Source organism: Acartia tonsa, chromosome 11 (genome assembly GCF_053477335.1).
Source record: "Acartia tonsa isolate MP-2025a chromosome 11, ASM5347733v1, whole genome shotgun sequence".
NCBI lineage: Eukaryota > Metazoa > Arthropoda > Copepoda > Calanoida > Acartiidae > Acartia > Acartia tonsa.
In genome coordinates, this window is record NC_137270.1 from 28,427,093 (window position 1) to 28,446,992 (window position 19,900).

Sequence of the window (19,900 nt, forward strand, 5' to 3'; positions counted from 1 at the left end):
TTATAGGTGAAGATATGTCTTTGATTGTTTTTACTCCAAAATAGAAAAATGAAGTGTAGAATGATTCAAGGAGGTAGGGGACATTGGGCTGTTTGTTAAACTAGTTCCCAAAGTTTACTAATAACGTTTTCTTATTCGTTGGCTAATATCGTTGTAATTGGTTGGTTGGTTCACTAATTGTAATCTACAGAAGGGTTAATTTTGTGTATCCTCATTAGGGATGTACATCAATTTGTCTTATCCCTTTCGATTCCTGAGAATAATTTCAATTTTCCCTCACCTCCCTGTGAGACACCACAATAAATGAATGTCTACTTATAAAGCATAATACAGGGATTAGTGAGCGGAGACAGTCGCTAAAAAAATCAGCATGTAACGTCATAAAAAAAGGGGGTTTCCTTTCCCACTCCTCCTTTCCTCATTCCTCATTTTTATGACGTCAGAATTTTTTTTTGAGCAACTTTCTCTCCTCACCAGAGATTTTCAATTTTAGCATTACCACTTTTAAGTCAGTCGAGAAATTGGCATGCTATAATTGTCCTATCCATTTCAAACTTTGGAAAAGTGTTTACTCTATATCGACTAAAAAACTTATATTTCTAACTTTTGATTTTCTCTTAATATTTATTTTTATATTAAGCAGCCTGTATTTCAAATTTTCTTTCAAAATTAATTAATATAAGGTTTTCGTTCAGATTACCTAATAGCATGATATTTTTAATATTGTCAGTATTTTTCACTTTAACATTTAAAATGTTGGCTTTTTTGGCAGTCTAATTTGTTTTGCTTCGCTTTAATAAAAGTTTTAATAAAGGATTGAAAAAGTAATAGAATGAATATACTCATTATTAATGATTATTTTAAAATTAATATGGTAGACTGTTATTGAAATTAACTAATTAATTTGTATTTCTAAAAATTAAATCTTATTGAATTAAAGATAACAAAATTAAGTTTAATTTATTATCTATGATAATATGCTCAATACACTTTTTCTTACTGTGTTTTAAAAAGAATATGTTATTAGAACCTCGTGACTCTATAAAATCTCTTTTAGTAAGACAAAGCAATTATTATTTGGTTGTCGAGGGGAAGTGTGAATTGTTAATACAGTTCGGCAGTTGAAAAAACGTTCTTTCTTTAAACATTAAAAAAATCTTTATATTAACTTTTCGATTGAAAGGCATGTAGTTTTACAATTCTGTTTGTGTCACATTAAAAAAATACTAGCGGCTACGCCCCCTAGAGGCCTCAAGAGGCATGTCAAATGTTATATTTTTAATCGATGTGAAAATTAGCTGTTAACCAAAAATATGGGGTAAGTTATGTTTTTTTTTAGGAGGGTGGTGGTACACTCCCCAAAAATAGCTATTATCATCCAGGACCTATAAGAAGCTACACTGTAAACCGTCCATCTTTTTTATGTACTTAACGGGTATCAAAAAACAAATGTACTCAATTATTTTTGATCCACCCAACTTTGAATAGTGAATAAGACTTGTTCTGTAAACTATGTTTTCATCAAAGGAATTGAAAATTATCAACAAATTTAGGCTGGAGTACAATAAACCTATTTACATATGTACTCACTCACAAATAACTATAGATAAAGAATTAGGTTGAACTTATTGTCCATAAATCATTGCGAATCACCATACCTAGCGTGTACCCAGAACATCTAATCTCAAAAGAGATTGCTTGAACGACATTAAACGTTTTGCTAAAGTCTTACTATTTCAAATTCTAACATGTGTACTACAATTGTAAAATTATACGTAAATGAAAATACGATATAAAATAAGATTATGAAAATCAAATTATATAGAATCTTTTAAATATCCTTAATTCCTATAAAACCTTCTGTAGATTGAATTTCTTTGTTAGTACCCCAAAACATAGAAAGAACAGAGATGACAACATCTATATAAGCGAAGAGTCAGAGTCAAACGAATTATTAACCCATTTCATTTTCAACATTATTTTGAAGCCTGAACATAAATTTTACATTAGTCCAATAACTACCTAATTACCAGATGCTTAATATGGATATACTTTTATATATATGATTATACAGATTTTTAACACAGAATTATAAAGAAATATAACAAAAAAGGTATGTAAAAATGGGATATATACAACATTTTCAAAATAATAGTAATGTATAAAACAGCTCTAGTAAAAAGAAAATTCCATAAAAAAAAACAGTTATTGCTACAGCACTGAAAAGGTGCTTTAGAACTTTTGGCTTACGATTATGCTAGTGTTATATAAATCACTATTTTAAATTCAATCATCTTATTACAAAAATTTATTTTGAAAGAAAGGATTGGTTTTGTTCATTTATAATTCATTTTAATCTTCAAATTCAATTATAAAGGTGGTTTCCATTGTCAAAACCTTCATTCAAATCCAATACATTATATCAACTTACCTATAGGTGAACCCTTTTAATTAAGTAAAAAGATGTTTGTCTATATCTAATGATCTCGCTAACCGCCGAACCTATATGTTTCTCATTTACAGGGTAGCTTCTCATAGGTCCTGGCAAGGTTTATAACTATTTTGGGGAGGTAGCCGCTAGTATTATGTTAATATAATGCTTGATATCTATGGGTACATAATAGTAATTATAATAGGAAATTAAACATTAGAATTCATGCATAATTCTAAAGATTTAAATGACCTTACTCTGTAAAAAAAAAAATTAAAACCCCGGTTTATGGATAGAATGTGTTAGATGCATTGCTCTTATTTATATTTTTGATTCATCTAAAAATTATCAAAATTGTGCTTTTAATGTTTTATATCGATTATTAGTTTTATTTTATTTCTGTATTTTATTTTCACTTGTTATATGACTGGTCTAATCAACTTTAAGAATCAACAAGCAAAATTCAATAAAAGTCCTAAAGTTGTTAAGCCAACGAAAAAGAAAACGTTATTATAAAACGTTGGGGACTAGTATAATAAACAGTCCATTGTCCTCTCTCTCTCTGCTAAAATCTTATTACGTATCTTTTGTAACACCCTATATATGAATATTAGCTCTGGTTTGATAAATAAATACTATTTGAATATTTAGACACAAATGTCAATATCAAATTTTATCCAAGAGAAAATCAAAACACACATTTTGTATATTTAGATACCTAGTTTTAGATCAAATATGTACATCTATGTATTCTAATTATATAAGGCATTTGGATACACATAATAAGAATATAATTTCATAAGATTAATGCTTTTATTACTGAGAATACAAAAAAATAACCTTGTCTTATAATCTAATCCGAAAAATTATTGGTTTGATTTCTTATAAAAGTTTTACCATATTGCAATATTCTTAAGTATGTACAATGTATAGTAAAATATTCAATTTGGGTTTTAAAATGAAAAACAATCTTATATTCTCAAGAAAAATCATATCTTAGGATGATGGCGGTAACCTCCCCACTCACCTCACTTTTATTTCAGGATTATATTTATAATTTATTATTCCTTTTTTGTTTAAAACTTATCCCAGAACCCTGTATATGTATTTATGTCAGTGATTATGTGATATTTGTACAAAGGTATTCTGGAATATAATTTATCATTTTATTCATATATTTAGCTTTCCAGGCAATAAAAGGGAAACAAAATTACCTAAAAGTAAAATATGTAAAATTTAAAACCTTTAAATGATGGATGTCGCCCTTTTGATTTAACCCTTTATTAATGTCAAAATCCAAAATTAAAAAAAATAGTCGTTTTTAGCAAAGTTACTTTATAATCTTTTATGTTTAATCCTAAAGACTTCATAGTTCCCCTCATTAATGGTGCGACCCAGGAGGGAGGGGACATTACATTAAAAATTATACTTATATCCCAAGTTTTATTACCACGTTTTCTTATTCATTATTGTCTAATCCCTTATTACCTAATGAAATTGTTTTTGCATTACTCATCACAAACAAAAACACTGCAAAGAGAAACAAGGATGACAATTTTGACAAGGAGCCAAGCAGAAGATCTGTTATGTATCAAGATAACAAGGGAGTCAGAGATGTTTTAATCTAAACAACCATAATTCTTTTTAATTGCAACTAAACTATATAATACCTAGTCCACTTTACTAAATATACACATTCCTTTATTCCCCATCACATTTATTTATATATTTAAGATATATTATATAACTATCATTATGTAACAATAGTTCATATTAATACAAAATCTAAGACGAATATTTTTGTTGTAACATAATGTAACATTTTGAAGGTTTTCACCACTTAATGGCACATTTTAATGTTTGAGTTATAGCTATTTGTGAATAAGACTTGTTTGGATTAAGCGGTTTGCAAGATCCTTCGGCACACACAGACATACACACAGACATCCTGTTACTTTTATATTGGAGATTAGGAAAGGTAGCCAGGAGATGGGTTCGAACCCTGACGCAAACCTGACAAACACCAAAGACTTTTAGGCGATACATTATAGTTATAGAGTTATAGAAACGCCTTAGTCCAAAACTTCGCATTTCATTGAGACTTCCTACTTAGAACAGACAAAAAGTGTAATATTTAAGGGTTGTATACCAATGTTATCAAATCTATGGGACCTACTATAAATAGACAGGGAAAGAGGCTTCATTGAGTTTTCACTATACAAGTCTCCAAAGTGTTATAAAAACATTTCATTATTAGTTTCATCAAAAACTTTTGTGGCTTTTATTAAATTTTGATTGGTTGGTTTATTAAGTTGAGCGTACAATCATTTCAACCGCCAATTGTAATCTACTGAAAGAGTAATTTGGTGTATCATCATTGGGAATGTACATCCATTTATCGGCTACTGTCTTATCCCTTTAGATACCTGAGTTATGGTCATTAAATTAAAAGTAGTGGTACGAGAAAATTATACAGTAGCTTGGCTACAAAAAGAATATATAGATAAAGAAAATATTAGTATAGCTGCACAACCGAAAACAAAAACTTTTACTTAAAAAGCAAAACATTTTCAAAATAAAGCATAAAACATAACACAAACAAATATCATGTCAGAACTCATAAAACATAAAACATAATATGTGGGTTGTTATTCAATAGTTTCAATACAATTTTATGTGAATATTAAATATACTTTTGCACTTTACAAGTTTGGAAAGTTATTTATTGTTTTTATTAGTAGCAATGATTTTCTTTGATGTCTGTCCGTCCGTCTTTCCAACAGAGTCTAACATCAATTTAAGATTTCTCTTGTGCCCTCCGCAAAAAATAGTTATAAACCTTACCGGGACCTATGAGAAGCTATCCTGTAAAGAAGAACCACAAGAGTTCAGCGGTTAGCGAGATCCTTCGGTACAGACAAATAGACAGATAGACATCCTTTAACTTTATTACAAGTATTGGTAAGGCTGTATTTACAGGGTAAACTTATTTTCTTTCACTGCATATAAATGCACGGAGGAAGGGAGGGGACAATGGATCGAATATTCAATATTTTAGGGTCTCAAACCTTGTGTACCAGCTTATAGTGTTCGTGAAGTATTTAGACTGAATTTAAAGACTATATCTAGCAGACAAAAATAAAAAAATAACAATTAACACAGTTTCTAGCAGACAAACAATATATAATTATAGTATAAAATAAATATATATGGTATAAAATATTTTCGGCTGGTTCTAAAAAATATTTTTTCCAAGAAAATGTCATTTCATGTCTAGAAACTCTAGGGTGATATTTGGAGTGGGGATGGAGAAGTTCTAAGAGTGGTTTTTCTAGTGATTAATTACAGAATGTTTACTTCATTGTGATGTACTGGTAATCTAATTTATAAGTAGATGTTTATTTCTTAAAACTCTTAAATTGTATTAATTGCCCATTGTCCACTCCCTTCCTCCCTGTATAAATGTGTTAACAATTATTTGCCTAGTATTAAAATGACCTTAATATTAATCTTCGCTACCTATCGATCTTTTTATTTACGTTCTTAGCAACATCAATGTATCAGAATGTGTTTGAAACAATTTGCAATAAAATTGCATTTTCTAACATGATGTAAAAATGTATTAAATTAGTTTTATTCAATATGAAAAACGATAAAAATTATATAATAACAACAAGAATATCAACATTTTTAGCCAACAATTGAGAGTATAAAGAAAGAAAATAATAAAGAAAGAAAAGAGAATAAGGAAATAATATTAAAACATTAAACATTTTAATGTAGAACAATTGTATTTTTATTCAGAGAAAAAGAGAAATTTGGATCATCAAATCTGGTTAATACACATTCACAGAGCCGATATTTGTACCGCAAACTTTACTTTTTTGCACACTATGAAAACCGACCAATAAGCATATTAACTGTCCAAAAAATACAAGCATTTGTAGAGCACTTGTGTTGCATTTTTCATTAAATTACTTACATTTTACTGTCAGCCACAGAATGTCTGATTGTTTTGTTCCAACTGTATTACTTGCTGTACATCTGTATTGACCTGAAAAATGTATGTTTCATTGTTTTGTACCTTTTAAAATAAAATATTTTTATAAATCCTTAAATTTAAAAGGAATGTCTTATTGTTTTGTTCCAATCAAACTGAATATAAGAATGTCTGATTACATTGTTCCAACTTTATACTTGCTTTACATCTGTATTCATAATTTCATCTTTTATTGTTTTGTTCCTTTAATTACAAAAGGTAGGCGAAGGTTCCGCAATGGTTGTGAGTTTTATGTTAAAAACAGTAGTAGAACAATAAAAATTTAAGTTAATTTTAAAAAGAAAATTTTGTCTATAGTTCTTTTCCATAAGAAATACACATATTTAGTGAATATTACCGTTCTACTACTATTTTTAAGCCTTAAAACTCACACGTTTACGGATGTTTAGCGCATCCTACTCCTCCCTTTTTGAGCTAATTAAACTGTACTATTCTTAAACTTTTTAGCGATATTTTCTGTATTTTTTTTATTTATCTAAATAGTAGAGAGCTGGATCTTTAAATCATTTAGTGGTGCGCCAGATCAGGGTGCGCCAGATCGGCACTCCATGATATTAATCTTTAAATCAAAATGGCATAGGCGAACCAGCGCACCTACACGGTGGTTACAAAATATCGTACTGACACGGCTAAAGTTATAAAGTTGTACCGGCGAGGATTGGACCGCGCCAAAAATCTTTTTAAAGATCAATGTTTTTTATCAGTGGCTGTGGTTCACCTTCGGCCCACCTCTAGCGCATTCCGATCCGGTTCACCACTAGAATGATTTAAAGATCCAGCTGAGGATAACTAAACTTTCTTTTGTTTATGTGTAGACAGATATTCATGAATAGTAATTTATTTGTTTTTAAGATTTACTCCACACTACATTTATCTTCTGGAGGATAAAAGAATGTCTTCCTAAACAGGAAGCTAAAGGGATAAGACAATGATCGATAAATTAAAGTGCATCCCTAATACAAAAAATCAACCCTTTTCTGTAGATTACAATTAGTGGATGAAATTTCGTTTGGAAACTCAACTAAATGAACTAATCATTCCAATTTAATGAAAGTTCCCAAAGTTGTCATCCCAACGAATATGAAAACTTTAGGGACAGCCCAATATCACCTCCATCTCTGAAAAGAAGGTTTAAATATGTAAAAACCTTGAGAAAAGTGTTTTGTTTCAACAAAGTAAATTAAAAATAAAACATAGGAAATAATTTCTTATGGTATTTAGTAGAGCAGCTTTTAACATCTAAATCTATTTTTCTTGTTTCTTTGGGCACAGCTTTTAAAAGCTAGACTTCAAAACAATTTAGTACACAAAAATTCATGAATAAGGTATAGCCAACAAGTGAAATAAAATCTAAAATAATATTGGGGGGCAGATAAAAAGGTCGACAGCTAAAAATCACGTATAGGTTTTTTGTGAATTAATTTAGTTGTTGATATAAGCTGACAAAAATTACATAACAATGTATAAAAGAAACATTAAGAACAAAGAAATGACATTAAAAATAAATTGTTTCCAAAAATAATAGTTTTGCAATTTTGAATATATTGCTAACAATTAAGATAATTGCATTTCTTTGCATTTTTCACATAATATTGCATTTTTTTGTTAAACACCAACATGATTTTAAAAAAAAATATTTTTGACGAATTTTAAATATTTTAAAAATATACATTTTGTTAAAAATTTTAAGCTTGAAAATGTCACTAACAGTAAATTATTCACATTAGTAACGAAAAGTACTTAACCATTCATTAATCAATAATTTTTGTTATTGCCATACTTATTGCTGCGCTGTTTATGGACTAAATTGTCTATGTTTATTCTGATATCTGATTCTTTGTTAAATAGAAGATGCGTTAATAATTCTAAAATTCACTAAAATCTAAAACAAAACAAAAACTGTCTGACACAAACGTCAATAATATTAGGTTCTATAACTTTTTTTATATTATTTTCTTACAATCAAAGTCCACAAAAACGTCTCATTTTTGTTATTTATTTAGGGTTTGTCAATTATTAAACTTTTTAAAAGCGAAGCTTTTCTATAATTAGGGTCGGTCCGTCCGTACGTCACAGACAGTTAGCTCTTATCGTTAAATAAAACAGGTTAGAATTGTCCTGTCGATTCCAAACTTTGCATGGTGATTCCTGTAGTCGTTAGGTATAATTTAGAAAGGTAGCAACTCTATAATCGTTTCAAGGATGTCCGTACGTCCATTTTAAACATGTTGATTTTTTACTTTTTTAACAACAATTTTTTTGTGATGAAATTATCCGATTGATCTGATTTTTGGAATACTGATTCCTAGGACAACAAAGTACAATGTTATAAGCGAAGCATCTCTATAATCAAGTCCTAAAAATGTAGGTATGTCCTTAAACAATATCCTGTATTTTAGCTGTTTTTTTAATAAATTCACTTACAATTTGTTTCGATTTTATACACTATATTCTGATTATTCAGTTCTGATACTCTACAAGTGTTAATGTTCGTTTGTCTTACCGTATCAGAGCTTCGCTTTTATGAATGGTGTCATCCTTGTTATGAATCAGGGTAGCTAAACAATTTTTTTCTTTTTTTATTTCCTAAGATTTTCAGATTTCAGGGGGGGTAAAAAAAAATTTCGGCGTGCTTCGCGCGCCATTTTACACAGTAAAGACAAAATGTTTTAGTAACTGTCTTGTTGCGTACTATAGTAAAATCTTTTATAAGATTAATAAAGTTTTAATTGTAGACATTATTTATTACGCTAAAAGGTACAGCTTATCTATCTATCTATCTATCTATCTATCTATCTATATATCTATCTATCTATCTATCTATCTATCTATCTATCTATCTATCTATCTATCTATCTATCTATCTATCTATCTATCTATCTATCTATCTATTCATCTATCTATCTATCTATTTATCCAGCTATCTAACTATCTATATGTGTACCTGCATCTTCTCTAGATACATTCTGAATAACCAGAGTATTAGAACTGATAATTTTCCATCTATCTATAAATATTTATCTAGCTAGCTAGCTATCTATCTGTCTATCTATCTCACTTCATACCTGCATCTTCTCTAGATACATTCTGAATAACCAGAGTATTAGAACTGATAATTCTCCATCTATATATCCATATTTCTATCTATATAGTTAGCTATCTAGTTATCTATCCATCTTTCTAACTATCTATTTGCATACCTGCATCTTCTCTAGATACATTCTGAATAACCAGAGTATTAGAACTGATAATTCTCCATCTATATATCCATATTTCTATCTATATAGTTAGCTATCTAGTTATCTATCCATCTTTCTAACTATCTATTTGCATACCTGCATCTTCTCTAGATACATTCTGAATAACCAGAGTATTAGAGCTAATAATTCTCCATCTATCTATATCTATCTATCTATCTAGCTAGCTAACTATCTATCTGTATACCTGCATCTTCTCTAGATACATTCTGAATAACCAAAGTATTAGAACTGATAATTCTTCCTTTGGACCTGTCCTCACCCAGTTCGAGTCCCTGAATATGAGGAAAAGATATAAGAACCGTATTTAAATTACTACAACAGCAGAAATCACACTACCTTTATGATAATTCTACAAATGGTTAATAGTTATTTCTCGCATCGTATTATAAACGGCTTTCCGCGGATATAGAATGTACAATTATGAGATTAAAACTAGTTTTTTAGCCCCGGGGTGCCGAAGGCACAAAAAAAGATATGAAACTACATTAAGTTAGATTTTACTCTTAAAGTCTATGGCTGTAAAGCAAATCATTTAAATGTACTTGTACATTTGCGTACATTCAGGGTATCCGTGATAAATTCAAGGGTATATATTGTACATTTCTAAACGGACTAAACTGTAATATTGCAACATTCTAATTTTTTTCTAAATATATATCAATAATGTTCAATTTTTGGTTATTTTGTATGAGGCACAATTTTAAGGGCTATTGAGACTACAATCTACTACTAAAGACTAAATTGTATTGCATCTTAAAACGCTAGTCCTAATATAATATATTGCCCTAGCTATAATCTATTCGAAAGGTTCAAGATTTTTTGGGGTTTTTGTTATAAAGATCCTAAAATCCAAGCATTTGATAAAATCAGATATACTTGGATAGGACAATAAACGAGAAAACAATCTTTTCGTGTTTGTGGTTTGGTTATTATTATAAATTATACTTGTATTACGCAAATTTGTGTTCATTCGAATCCGGTGGATAGAAACCGGTTCTCATCCATACGAAAAAACTATGTCTAGCATCGTATTACATCCAGCTTTCTACGAATATAAAAAATGTACAATCATAAGAATAAAACTAGTTTTTTAGCCGGTGCGAGAAATAACTATTCTCTCATTCGTTAGCTTAAAATTTTAGGTTCTTTAATGAAATCTTGATTGGTTAGTACAAAATATTAGTGTCTAAACTTTTTAACTAATAGTTTTAATATACACAATGTCTAAGTTTGTTAATCATAATTGGGCATGATTATCAATTAATAGTCAATTGTCTTGTGTCCTAAAATCCCAGATAATGCGCAATATACCTATAACAAAGCTTATTTTATTGTAACAATTCTTATTTTGATTTTTAAATTAAATCATTTTAAATAACTATTTTACTATTGTTACTATTTGAGAGAGCATTTCTATATCAATGCGAATATGAAACAGATTAAATATTTTTGTCATATCAGCGTATCTCTAATTTCTAGGTTTAAAGGAGTTTTGTATTTTATCAAATGATGACTCTATAGTTTTCTTCAGTTATAATTTGATTTTCCAAAAACTAATGAATCAAATATAAGCTATTTTTTAAAAGCAAAGCTTTTCTTTAATTCATTTTTTATGCACGTAACGGTTAACTTTCAGTGTTAATTTAGGCATGTTTTGATTGTCCTATCGGCTCTAAATTTTGCGTGATGATTCCTGTAACAAGTAGGAACGTTAGTATCGTTACCACATCGTCCATTTAAAAACAAGGATTTTTTTTTGCTTTTAAACAATTTTTGTATGATACATTTATCCTGTATAACTAAATTTTAGAATATAGATTCCTAGAACAACAAGGTATAATATTATATATTTGCTAAGTGCTAATAGGTTATGTACACTCTTAAACAGTATATGAGTCATTTTTCGTTACATTTATTTACAATTTTGTTTAGACAAAAAATTAATATTCTGCTTATAAAGCTTAATAAGATTGTCCTGTCTAAAAAAATATCAAATTAAGATAAAGTATATTTTAGCTGCTATCCTAATGCCTATTAGTTTTGATGCATATATAAGGAGGGGTTTAACTAATGATAAGGAAAGTTATTGGATAAAGTGAAACCTTCCCTGAAAGTTATGCCATCAGTCATTTTAATATTCTTTCACATGTTTATTCTATAATGCGAAAATTAGTTTTTTAGCATTAAATTAATAGGTCTGTAGGTAACTAAAAACTTGACAAAAAGCAAAAGATCAATATTAATGGTTTATATAAAAAAAATAGAATAGTAATAAAAAAAGGTTTAAAAGTAAATCAAACGGTGAACTACTAACAAGGATTATTTTGTTGGTTTATTTGAACATAATGTGTATTAAAGACAAACCAAAGTTTAAACTTTCACTGGCTTGGGAAATAGGCCAAATAATGCCTACTTTCTAGTATAACTCTCTTTCTATCCATCTGTCTATCAATCGGTCTTTCTGTTGGTCTGTCTTTTCATCTATAAAAAAATCTATTTATCTATCTCTTATCTTTATCCATTCCATTTCTTTCTTTAAAATCTATCCATTATATCAATCTACCACCATCTATCCATTTAACCATATCACCATCCTATTATTCTATCAATCGATAATCTATATATTTAGAATATATCCTGCCCTATTAATACAATGCATCCTATTCTATAAAGTAGCAAGGTTTTTTGTCTAAAGTTTATGATCTCAATAACGATTACAACGATTGAGTTCTCTTTTTTAGGTAGGCTTCACATAGTTCCTGTGATGGTTTTAGGCTATACGATTATCTGAGTTAAGTTTTTGGAGGGGTTTCAGTTAGCTTCTCTCTGTCTCTTGGAAAAAGAACACCTAGGGGCCAGTATTTAAAAAACAAATGATTAGTACTTAGTAACTACTTTACACATTTACTTACATTTCTATAGAACTGTAGTGTATGGGTAGGAGGTGATGCGTGCTGGTTACACTCCAAATATACATCTTCACCCTCTCTGCATAAATTTAATAGTTTTTTTTTTAATATTATTGAATGATAAATAATGATTAATTTGGTCAACTACTCTTTAACAAGGGTACGCCAGTATCAACTGTTTAATTATATCATTTTTTTATCAATCAACTATCCAAATACCCACTTACCCAGCATATATTAATAACAAATCTTTTTGAACAAAAAAAAACACTTTAAAGAGAGAAGGAAAGATTGACCCACTGACCTAACTTTTCGTTTTATATAAAAAAGAAAACATGGGGAATGGGTGTTCTTTTCCAGGGGAAATTGAATAAACCTACCCGGGAACTATAAGAAGCGTCATAACATACAGAAAGACAAACAGACATCATACACAGACATCATGTTACTTTAAATAAGGATGCTGAGAAAGACAGATGTAATCTGCAGTTGAAATTTGCTTTTATGGATATTTCAATTCTTATAGATTTTTGTAGTCAACCAACCAAATATTAGCGAAAACAAAAAGTGTTCGCCGGAAACCGTAAATGCATAACATACATAAATGCATTTTGATAAACGTTAACGTGTTTCAACAAATATCTAGCATTATTTCTTTAGCAAAAGATAGAAAATTACTAAGCTAGGTAGAAATCTTTCATTTTATTTCTTATTTTGACAGAAGCTTTTAGACACAAGAAAACTTTCAAAATTGCATGATGATTCAAGTAATAAATATTAAGCTATAAAAATTGGAAAGAATTTTAATGAATATAATAGATTTGAAATCTGCATAAAATTTTAAGGAATTTTTAAAAAATTCGTTTTTTGTATAATTCTTTATCTATAAGCGCAAATACAAATTAAGTTAAATAATTTTGACATCTGTGATTGGTCAGTTGAAAACTATCTGCGCCCTGATTGGAGAAGCTTAAGTGACGTACATCATTCAACCAATTAGAGCGCAGGTAGTTTCCAATCCACCTATCCTATTGGTCAAAATTTATTAACTTAAATTGGATTTGCGCTTTTAAATAATGAATTATATAAAAAACGAATTTTATAAAAAATCCTTAAAATTTTATGCAGATTTCAAATCTATTATATTCATTAAAATTCTTCCCAATTTTTATAGCTTAATAAATATACTCTCTAGAGAATATTTATTAATTTGTTCATTTCGTTGATTTTAAGATTATAAATACGTTTTAAATTGGGCTACCTAGTACCTATGAGCTCTTAAAACAGTTTTCAGATCAATATCAAATATTGTATAGCCTTCTAAGTCATATTTTGTTTGTGCATTATAATTTTAAATGTGATATTATAAAACTCGTATCTAAAGATCTTTTCAACCCTGTTTTGGTTACAATGTAAGTGCGTCAAATGCACACCAATTCAGTAAAAACTGTAACATGTATAAAATGATAAAACACAGTCATATGAATATCGTTCTCTTCGTTAAGAAAGAAGGGAAATATTGTCAAATGTGATTCTACAGTCAAACTGTCATTAAATACACACATTTTTAAATTTTTTTAATGAAACCTTTGTAATACTCTAATGGCTTGTTTTGGCCTCCCCTCGACTCCTTCCCACTTTGGGCTCCCCCTTGAATAACATATATATCCTTATGATGAAGTAACAGGATGTCTGTCTGTCTATTTGTAAATATGTTTGTTTGTTTCTACCAAAGGATCTCGCTAACCGATGAATCAATATGGTTCACCTTTACAGGGTTCCTTCTCATAGGTCCTGGGAAGGTTTATATCTATTTCGAGGGAGGGTACCACCACCCTCCCAAGAGAAAACGCCCTAATTTTGGGCTGTCCCTTATTAAAAATGAGACACCTGAACATGGAGGGCCAGCGAACTATTCCTTAAACAGTGTAATATAATGACAAATAACAAAAATGTTTTTAATTTTGCATTGATTTCTAAAAACTCCTTTGGATGTACTATAATGTGTTTGTAAAGAAGTTTTGTGTAAGGAAAATTTTGGCTGGTAAATATTAGGTGAGGATCAGGTAGAAAAGGGTATTGACATCTGAACAAAATAAATTTTATTTATTATTTTAATTTTTTCAAAATTGATGATTCTTATAAGCTGAAATTCAATACATAATAGAGAAGAGACCAACAATGTGTAGCAATAAGTTAATTTGTTAGGCAAAACTACTCTTTAAGTAAGACCTGAAGGTATTTTTGTATAACAATGATATTTAAGAGACGGAGCAGTTTGTAGAGCCTAATAAAAAATGACATCATACAATACAAATGACCAATGATAGGCGAGTATATATTTTACCATTAGTCAATTACAATGTATACTAGTCTATCATTGGTCATTTGTATAGTATAACGTCATTTTATATTAGTCACTATAAGCTGCTTCTTTAGTAGACCTCATTTTCTTACTGTTTCTTCATTATAACATTTTCCTTTTAAAATATTTCCTTTTTCCATGCCTTTTTTTGTCAGGTTAAAAAGATGCAAAATTTATGAGAAATACGGTTCATATATAATTTTTATCAATAAGACTTGTTCCTATTTTCCTGAGTTATAAAAGTGGTTAATTATTCATTAGATGTCAGACACACCGAGGAGATGAATTCTTAAAATTATTATAAGCAATCTTCAAATATTTTTTTTTATATAAATCACGAAAAAATTGTATCTTTTATAATTTAGCAAATTCTATAGACAAATTGTTGAGTAATATAAGCGTCTGCACACTTATCTCTAGGGGCATATTTATAGGTATGGACATGGTCATTAGCCTAAAATAATTTCAAGAGTTACAGTTACCCATAACAATTTAGTCAGTCTAGTCGGTTAAGTGATCCATTGCTTATAATCGTTTATTTAAGAATCTTCCTTTCTTTCAGGCTTTAGTATATGTATAGGTTAAAGATTTAACAAGAAAGATGGCGTTCAAAGTAATAAAAAAGTCAAATACTAAATAAATCTTTTTTTTTGTTTTAATCAGAGACCAAAATTGCATAATACAGACCAAAAACTACGTATTCATTATTAAAAGGGCAATTACTCTTTATTTGGTATTATCCTCATAGGAAATGATGTTTTTTTAAATTTTGAAAATTTTGGTACTCCCACCCCCCTCACACAGAACTATGACTCTGGCCAAAACGCTCGGCATCCTTGCCTGCCTATCCGCAGCGCTCGGCCTCCTAGCTTATAACCTAATCTATATATCTAATGCCCCTAATAGTTTAATAAATCTGAAATTTTTTTCCCTAAATCTGTTTATCTATAAGACAGTGAAAGAAAAAACTTGTTTACTTGTAACACTACAAAAACATTTAAATATTTAAATCATATTTTTAAAAATCAAATGTAAAAAGATACTAAACTAAATTATTTAGAATGTTTTTTGAACAAAAAGAAATGGTTTACCATACCCTACGTATCTATGTTACATTGGTTTAAAGTAATTACAAGCAAACTTAAAAACAGATTTAAAAGGAAAATCGGATTTCCATGGTACAAAAATAAGCAAAATATTCTTTGGTCAGGTATTTTAAAAAAAGACCTCCCTATTTTTCATTTTTAAAGTAGCAATTTTAAACTATTTCAAAAAATTACCCACCCCAAAAAATGATTTACTTTAAAAAATTAAAAAGTGGAGATCGTCTCTCAAACAACAACATCACCCCGAACCCATCTTTGTTATTTTGGATGCCACTAAAAAGTTATAACTAGGAATTTAAGACCAATTTTGGACTAACTGTAAAGACCTTTGGACCTTGATATTAGGTTATAAAATACATATATTTATCAGGGAACTTACTTTAATTACCAAGGTAAAATGAAATTGGACAGGAATTACATAAAAGCATCTGATAGCAAAATAATCTTCATGAAATTAAGATTGAATTAATTTTGTAGTATATTTTTTTTGACAGACTTACAATGCATAATGTAGTTTATAACATGAACCTAGTCCTAATATTAGGCCATTTCAATGCAATAAAGATATATCAATATTGTGTCATCTATGACTGTCTTTATCATACCGCTTATAGTCGACATGACTATATAAAAAATTATGTTTACATAAAAACTCTTGTTTTGGCTAAATATTTGATAAGCTAGAATGAAGGGCCTCAATAAAATGAATTCTACCTGTTTAAAGTTTCCCCTCTATAATTTTGCAGAGTAAATGCACATGAACTTTGGTGTGATTTCACTTCAACTAAATTTGTATCAGAATAATTTCAACATCACAAACAATTGTATTCCTACCCAGTCATGAAACATCCCCTCTAATTTATTTCCTTCTAGTAGGAGCCTCTACACTAAAGAGAAAAATTTAGAAAAGGATTTTGCTTAAGCCCACCTTATTCAATTTTGGAGTTAAAACCAAAAAATACTTTTAAAATGCGACAAAAGTTATTTTTTTCGGGTTAATTCATCTTGGTAGGGCTATTCTACCCTCCTAGAATGAATAAAAAAAAACATTATTTAAACCTATGAATAAAAACTTTTTATTAATAAGCTTCTATATAAAGAATAACATAGTAGGTTCAGTGACATGCAATATACTTCGGTACAAACAGATTTTCTATTTGCTTTTTATAATACTAGCGGCTTCGCCCCTAGCCTATAGGGGCTTTGCTCCATGAGGTAATTTTTAAAAAAAGTTTTTAAAAATTTTTAGTGCTGCCAATAATTTATGTGAAGTAGTTTACCCAGAATTTTTTATTAGGACGGGGAATTTTCATTTTTTTTTTTTGGGGGGGGGGGGGGTTGGGGGTGTCTCACCCCCTAAGAAAATAGCTTAAAACCACCACAGAACCTATGGGTATATACCCTGAATCCGATCGGTTCAGTGGTTACCGAGATCTTAAGGGACGGACGGACGGACAACCAGAAGGACAGACATCAAGCTACTTTGTATTATAGATGTATGTTTGTTAATCTAATGAGAAATATATTTGGCATGTGCTGCAAAATGCGGCAACCATTGCACACCAATAAATTTAGTTAAAAGTTAAGCGTATACACCACCACAAATATGCAACTATACAATTGGGAAAAATCTCATTTATCGCGAGAGGGCACATACGAGCTCCCCCTTTAAATCTTCCCCCATCCATACTCTTCTTCCCCAGAAAGAGAGAGGGGGCAACGGGCTGTTTATTATTCTAGTCCCCAATGTGTTATAACTTTGTTTATTCGTAAGCTTAACTACTTTGGTGACTTTTTTTCAAATTTTGATTGGTTGGTTAAATAAGCTCAATCGTTTCAACCAATAATTGTAATGTAATGAGGGGTAACTTTGTTCACATCATTGGGTTTGTACATCAATTTATCGGTCATTGTCTTATCCCTTTAGATCCCTTTCTTTTCATTGCACTAATTTGTTGTCCCAGGAAAAGGACAATTGAAGATCTTAAATGAATTAGGCACAATTGACTACCACCTCCCAGGATTGATATAAAAAAGAGAAAATAATTGAAAGCAGTTAGACATTCGCAAAGCATTTGATAAATTATAAAAACTATTTCCCTGATATTTGTTGATGAAATACCATGACCAAACTTTAGCTGGACTTCGGGCTCATCTGAAATTAGAACATTTTTTGTCGGTTTTGTAGAATTTTCAAGGATGCCAATATCCGGAAAAGCATAAAAACATGAAATATTATAGCATATTACCTATTACCTAATTGGGGAGGGATTCTCCTTCGATTTCAAGTGATCATCTAGATAAGCCGAGAGAATCATCCGCTTGTAATGGGATGCAATAACATAACACCCAATGGTGCATATTAGGTTAAGTAACATCCAACAGACAACCAACCCTTTGATTGCACCACCATAGAAGTCCTAACTGTGCAATTAAAGCCTATATTAAAAAGCAATCAAATTGCAGGCTTTGAATATTCTTGGCTTTTTAGTGATCTGAAAAAAATGTTGCAAACACTAGTTATAGAGAAGTTTTACTTATGTAATTGAAAAACTTACACATAACATTAATTGTCAGCGAATCTTCTTTCACCTCATTCTGAAAAAAATGGTATTATAAATAAGAAATATTGGTAGATTGTAACTTTAATATTAATTTCATTACATAATATTTTATTTTGTTCACGAATATGTTGTATTGTCATTTCGTCAAATTTTTAGTTACCAACCTAATTATAAATGTAATATTTAGTGGCATAGCAACTTTTTAATATGGTCATAAGTCCATTTCTATGCTCTTCCGCGTTTTTTATTATGATAAAACTTGGCTTTCAAATCATATTTACACGAATCTTTTTTACAGTGCAACTAAAAAAAATTCACACTGGCCATACCATTGATCAATTAAAATAATTTTCAATTTAGTCTGTGTATTGGCCTTTCATTGGTCATTTGTATTATATGACGTCATTTTTTATAGACACTATAATCAGCTTCATTTTACTCATGTGTATTTGTTTAAAAATACTAAAGAATTTATGTATTTTTGTTCTAAATTATCTCAACTGAGGTGAATTCTTAAAAAAGTTTTTTGGCATTTTGCCTCACTAAGAACACAGTAATAGTGTCTGACTGATTATGACGTAACAAAAAAAAATTAGCCAATGAGAGGCCGTTATTGACCAATGGTAAAATTTATAGTGGCCTCTCATTGGCTAATTTTTTTTGTTACGTCATAATAAGTCAGACACTATTACTGTGTTCATTTTTAGTGAGGCAAAAGTTAAGAATCCACCTCAGTATTGTACATAGTTCCTTGGCTTATTTTTTTTGTTTAACAGTCCTTGTTTGTTTATAACTGCTGCGCTACTTTTTGACATTGATGTCCTTGGTGAGTTGTAAATTATTTCCATTAGATTAAGTTACTGTGTTACTCCTTGGGGTTTAATCTTTAATTAATTAACACATAGGAAATGATCATAGATAAACAGATATGTAAACAGACAAACTAACAAACAATATTAGATAGTATATAAGCCCAAAATTAATCATTATTTACAAGAGAAATTTCAAAAGTAGAAATCTAAATCAATTGTAGCTAAATAAGTATTAATTATTACCATTTATAAAAAAGGTTTCCCATTAAAGTGCCTAGTCACACGAAACCACCCCCCCCCCCCTCCCTTTACTTTGAAAATATTGAAATTTGTAAAGTAAGTTTTAGATCTGGTTAGGTTTAATCATAACCACTTGGTTAGGACACCGCAGTA

At 29.6% G+C, this 19,900-nt stretch overlaps 1 protein-coding gene across 1 annotated transcript in view; it reads right to left on the reverse strand.

The window, feature by feature from the left end:
- Window positions 1-19,900, reverse strand: part of LOC145332726 (fasciclin-2-like) — a 110,672-nt gene that overhangs the window by 42,787 nt on the left and 47,985 nt on the right. The window contains exons 15-19 of the mRNA XM_080177772.1: window positions 18,690-18,729; window positions 18,232-18,286; window positions 12,664-12,739; window positions 9,936-10,023; window positions 6,414-6,485 (exon numbers count right to left, since the gene is read on the reverse strand). Of these exons, the coding sequence (XP_080033898.1) occupies window positions 6,414-6,485; window positions 9,936-10,023; window positions 12,664-12,739; window positions 18,232-18,286; window positions 18,690-18,729 (331 nt within the window). The remainder of the gene's footprint in view (window positions 1-6,413; window positions 6,486-9,935; window positions 10,024-12,663; window positions 12,740-18,231; window positions 18,287-18,689; window positions 18,730-19,900) is intronic.